We start from the raw sequence: 6,000 nt of genomic DNA on the forward strand, positions 1-6,000 counted from the left end.
AGATAGCCATGGCTTGTTCTGCTTCTCTGATCTTCCAGCATTCACCCCAATAACTTGCCTCAGGTTTGATTTTATTAACAAGTACCTTTAAGATTCCTGCTACATATGACTTCCTTTGCTTAGTATTTTATTGTCTATTTCAGTGAAAGGAGAAGAGTTAGTTTACAGTGAAATGTCTTCTGATATGAAATAGGGCAGATAATGTTTAAAAAATTACCACATTGGTCTGGTTAGAAACCTATCTTGTAAGAACTTGAAGGAGATAATTCCAGATACCCCTCCCTCAAAACCACCTAATATTTTGCATAGATTTCTAAAGGTTTGGGATGAGCCTCATAGGTGTCCCATGGAAGGACTCACAGATTAAAGGACGTGTACTACTACTCCTCACAGCAGGTGTGGTGCTCTAAGTGCTGACACTACAGTCAAAGTACTAAAAAGTAAAATTTCACATGGTCCAACAGATCAGACCAATTCCAAAAGTCAGCAGGGTACTTTGTATCCCAAAACTTTAAACACATGCTTTATCACATAAAATCACCATGTTGATACCATGGTCATCACTGTTCCAGTATAATTTTATAAAGTATCTAATTACATAACCAAAATAGAAGCCATTGTGCCAGGCTACACTCCTCAGATATGATCTTGGCTATAGGAACTGACACAACTTCCTATGGGTGGAGCCAGAGACTGTGGTTGCAATCAGTAGACTCCAGAGGAAGATTCTTAGATGAGAGATAAACTCAATGGGAAACAGTCATGGGATGAGGAACATGCAATAGAACTCAGTTATAATACTCCAGAAGACACTACCTAGTTCCTCACACTTAAGAAAAACTTAGAAAATTTCAACATGAGTTCTCCAAGTAGTGTATGGAGTCAAGGAAAACAGTCCTTCATGCTGAGGTAAAAGGGCAAAACTCTCTGACATATTGGTTTTTCTTATCAGTTAAAACACAGTAAGTTTGTCACAAAGATGGTTTGAAGAACATGAAATCCCTATAGCATTATGAGGCATGTCTGACCAGGAAGAGGACCTAAAAGGTACCATACTTGGTGAGGAAGCCATTGAGGGAGTAACTTCTAACAGAGAAGTTCAGAGAGATAGCCAGACAGCCAGATTATACATGTCAGAGCTTGATTAAATGCTAAGATGTTAGCTTTTGACATTGCATGTCAATGATATGTGTTGAGATCTGACTTATGAGATTAAAAGAGATATCTGAGTCACCCGCTGAGGTTCAACTGTTAGAGTTGAGATCTCAGTGAAATGGAAACCAAGGATACATAGTGGGTACTGCTAAGTGTGTTCTTTGCAGGATGGTGTTAGGCAGAGATTCTACTTCCACTTAAAGTGGCTGTATATTCTTAGTCAACTTCAACTTCATGTCCTGAATCCTACTGAATTTTTCTTGTCCTAATAGGTAATCATATAATTGATAAGCAAAACAATATTTACTTCAGGGATCAACATTGTTAGAAAAAGTAAAGTTAGGCAAAGTTATAAAACACTGATGAGAAGACATTTCTGGAATTGAAAAGGTTACATGGCCCATATGAATGTCCAGAGAAGTTCTGAATTGTATAACTGAAAGAGTCTAGGCCTACTTCTTCCTGTAAAACAATATGAAGAAGATTATAAATATGGTAGATTGGGGGTCACATTATGTTCCTTCAACGATTGTTTTTTAGTTTTATAATTGAACCAGAAAAAATGTTCTACATAAAGTTCTTACACAGACCAAAGTTTTCATATTAATAAGCTCACATTCTTCTTTGAGATAAGACAGGATGACAATCTCTAAATCTGAGTATTTTATGCTAAATAATTGGTATAAGATCTGAAATACCATTCTCCATTGTTTATACAAAAGGGCGATTTTTGATCCTCAGCTTTTAAAGCCATCAAATTCATGTTGGATTTTGGTTTTAGCTGTATATTAAGAAGGTATCTTGGAGGGGCTGGGGATTTAGCTCAGTGGTAGAGAGCTTGCCTAGCAAGCTCCAGGCCCTGGGTTCGGTCCTCAGATCAAAAAAAAAAAAAAAAAAAGAAGGTATCTTTGACAGTTCTGTTATTACTTAAGGTTTTAAAACAAATCTCTGCTCAGGGCCTCGCCCGTTCCCATGCTGTCTCTCCTTAGTGCTCAGCACTGATCCCTCTTCACTTCATTTGTTTATAAACAACTTTTCCTGTTTTGTTCAGAGTGCTCTTTCCACTGGACTTCTTGTGGGTGATCTGGTCATTTGAATCTCAGTTTAAAAGTTCCTAAGGAAAGACCAGCTGATTCATAGATGTAATCAATTATGCACTGTTTTAATTAAATTACCCAAAAAACATTTATTTAAGACAGTTTTGTTTTTATTTTTATATAAATTATTTGCTTCATTCACTAAAACATAAGGTCCCAAATGTAAGGAAAATATATCTTATCTACTATTTTCAAAAGATTTTCCAGAAACTCAAGAAATTCTTATAAAATGAAAGAAGAAAAGTTGTAGTTGTTGATTAGAGCTGATGATTTTTATACCTATATACTGGCTAAACATACACACACATACACACACATTATTATCTAAAATGAAAATCATTATTTAAATGGTTTATTTGAATATTGTTTGTACTTGATCCTATACTTAATGTTATTGCATATTTGTTTTTTTATTAAGAGATTTTCTATTCATTTTACATACCAACCATAGATTCCTCTGTCCTCCCTCCTCCTGCCCCCCAGCCTTTCCCCCCATCCCACCCCACATTCCCACCTCCTCCAAGGCAAGGTCTCCCATGGGGAGTCAGCAGAGCATGGTACATTCAGCTGAGGCAGATTGAAGGCCCTCCTCCTTGCACCAAGACTGGGCAAAGTGTCTCAACATAGGCACTAGGCTCCAAAAAGCCAGCTCATGTACTAGGGACAGGTCCTGATCCCACTGCCTGGGGGGTCACTAAACAGTTCAAGCTAAACAACTCTCTCACTTATCCGGAGGGCCTAGTCTAGTACCATGGGGGCTCCTCAGCATATTTGTTTTTATGGCAACAGAATATTAACTCATACCAGAACCTTAGGCTTCCCAAACACCTAATTAAGGGAAGCAGTTTAAAATACCATAGTATATTTCTGGAATTTTCATAGTGAAAATACTTAAGAAAACAAATGTCATTGGTTTGGGAAACCAAAATTATGAATGTAATAACAAAATCACATCCCCTGTAGTCACTCAAATAAACTGGACATGTCTATACAGTTGTTCTAGTCCTGTGGGAAACACAAGATTTCAAGACAAAGCAATATAATTTTAAAACATCTGCCATCAACCAGAAGTGCCCCTGAGTTTATTTCACTAAAGAATGACAAGAGAACCTGGGGAAGTGCCTCAAAAGGTAAAGTGCTTGATACATAAGGAGACAGACCACAGTTCAGGTCCCAGAATCTACATAAAAACTGGGTAGGCTTGGCAGCATCATGGCACCCCAAGAGAAACTGGCCATAGTCTCCAAAACCATGACTTTTGGATTCAGTTAAAGACTCTTTCTCAAGGAAGGTGGAGATCCATTTGGGAAGGCACCTCATGCCTCAACACGCATGCACATATGTTCATGTTCATATTCACTGCACATAAACATATATTTGCACACGTGAAAATGCAAAAATGCATGCACATATACATACCATATAAACCCGTACAAACACACACACACACACACACACACACACACACACGCCAAAAAAGAAAGAAAGAAAGAATTACAAAAGTTAGACCAGAAATTCAGTGAATGGTGGCCACTGTATTAAAATAGCACCCTAATACATAGAAACGGCCTCAAAACAGGACATTTGGAAACATGCAATCTGAGGTAATTCTACATCCTAAAATGCTTATATGTGTTCATTCTGTTCCCTTATTATTTGTAAACATTTAATACCTTAAATCTCTTTGAGACTTATTCTCACCCAGCAGTATTTATTAAGCATATATTGAGAGGCCAGGAGTGGCCAGTTAACTAGGGTGACAGCATGAAAGGAGAAATAGAATTCCTGCTGATAAAGAGAATAAGACACTACCTGTGGTAGGGAACACACAGCCTCGAGGCAGGGGGAGGGGCTTGGACCTGCCCCTACTTGAATGTACCAGGCTCTGCTGACTCCCCAGGGGAGGCCTTACCTTCTTGGAGGAGCCTAGTGGAGAGTGGGTTGGGAGAGGAGGCTGGAGGGGCCAGAGGAGGGAAGATGGGGATCTGTGATTGGTATGTAAAAGGAATTAAAAAAATCTAAATAAAAAAAAAGAAGTAGGCAGGGAAATAGAACATGAAACCTAAGTAATATTTCTAAAGTAAATACTGATCATGAATCTTAAAAATACCATCTGAATATAGAGTTAGGGAATCAATGAAGTAAATGACGAGAGGAAATCAGGAAATACTTGCCTGTCTTTTAAAGTGGGAGTTTACATGGAAATGGAAAACTATAATTAATAACTAGAAAGCCAGTAAAGCAAATCCTCTGAAAAATTATTTCAGCCAGGAGTAGGTATAACAAAGAAAACTCTCTAGTCTGTGAAAGGTTCACACTATGGGTTGGTGTTGTGTTTTTGTTTTTGTTTTTTACAGGTGTTTGCAAAATCATGTGCAGGAGAAAATGTACCACAAAATATCCTGGTGTGGTGAGCTGGAGACATGGGCAGAGACAGATTAAGCACTGAGATACCTCAAACCTGCTTTTTAAATTCAGAAGGTGCCTCTTCTGCTATGTGTCTATGGTCTGGAATTAATGCAGAAGGTTCCTCTCTAAGATATTTGTAAGAAATATTTGCTCCTTGGCATATCAATGACACTCAAGGTCTGCTTTTCTTCCACATTTTTCTCAAAGCGTTTTTCACTTCTGCATTTCTCAAGGTGTATATCAAAGGATTTAACATTGGTTCAACAATGGTTGAGGACACAGCCATGGCATTGTCTATGGGGTAAGTGACTACAGGTCTCATGTACAAGAAGATACAAGGTACAAAGAACAGCACAACCACTGTGAAATGAGAAGTACATGTAGAGAGGGCTTTGCGCCTTCCTTCAGAGCTGCAAGATTTCAGGGAGAACAGGATGACCACATATGAGGTCATGAGAATAAGGAAAATGATCACACACATTACCCCACTGTTGAAAATGACTAAGAGACCCAGGATCTGTGTGTCCATGCAGGCCAGTTGCAACAATGGAAACAAGTCACAGATCACATGATCAATGACATTGGGACCACAGAAAGGTATTTGATACATGAAAAGAAGCTGAATGGTTGCATGTGCAAATCCTCCTACCCAGGCCCCTCCCACCATCAGGCAGCACACTTGAGGGCTAATGATGGTCATATAGTGCAGAGGTTTACAGATTGCAACATAGCGGTCAAAGGCCATCACCATGAGTAGGATGATCTCTACTCCACCAAAGAAGTGCTCAGCAAAGAGCTGGGCCATGCAGCCTTCTAGAGAAATAGTAATGTTTTCAGACAGAGAGTCTACAATCAGCTTTGGGGCAATGACAGAAGAATAGGTGACATCTAAAAGGGACAAGGAAATGAGGAAAAAGTACATGGGGGACCTCAGATTCGGACTCACAGTTATAGTTACCACAATCAATAGGTTTCCCAGCAGTGTGGCCATGTACATGATAAGAAACAAAGCAGAGAATATTGTCCTCAGCTCTGGAATCCTTGTAATGCTCAGAAGAATAAATTCAGTCACATTGTTTGGATTCTCCATTTGATGTGAGCTGGTGAAATCACAGAATTCAGCACTGGAGAATCTGAAAAAAAAATAGTATTTCTAATTAGTAACTATCGGATGCACTAGACATTTGTTGCACCCTCTTTCCCATTCTACTAAGCTTGTATTTTTTTTCCTCCAACTGACTATACATACTATCATGTGTGTTTTCATCTCAAAGCACTAATTTTAGATGCTAATAATAATGTCTATTGGAGGCTTCTGCCCTAATCCCACAACTCTGTA

General features: G+C 38.7%; 1 protein-coding gene across 1 annotated transcript; it reads right to left on the reverse strand.

Annotated features, from left to right (window-relative positions):
- Positions 1-4,833: 4,833 nt before the first annotated feature.
- LOC118583167 (olfactory receptor 4C6-like) lies at positions 4,834-5,751 on the reverse strand. The gene has a single exon (XM_036186542.1). The coding sequence runs from the start codon at positions 5,749-5,751 to the stop codon at positions 4,834-4,836; it is 918 nt and encodes a 305-aa protein (XP_036042435.1).
- Positions 5,752-6,000: the final 249 nt, after the last annotated feature.

This window comes from Onychomys torridus, chromosome 4 (genome assembly GCF_903995425.1).
Source record: "Onychomys torridus chromosome 4, mOncTor1.1, whole genome shotgun sequence".
NCBI lineage: Eukaryota > Metazoa > Chordata > Mammalia > Rodentia > Cricetidae > Onychomys > Onychomys torridus.

Coding starts and splice junctions, on each gene's coding strand:
- LOC118583167 (XM_036186542.1), bottom strand. CDS start 5,751: ATGGAGAATCCAAACAATGTGACTGAATTTATTCTTCTGAGCATTACA.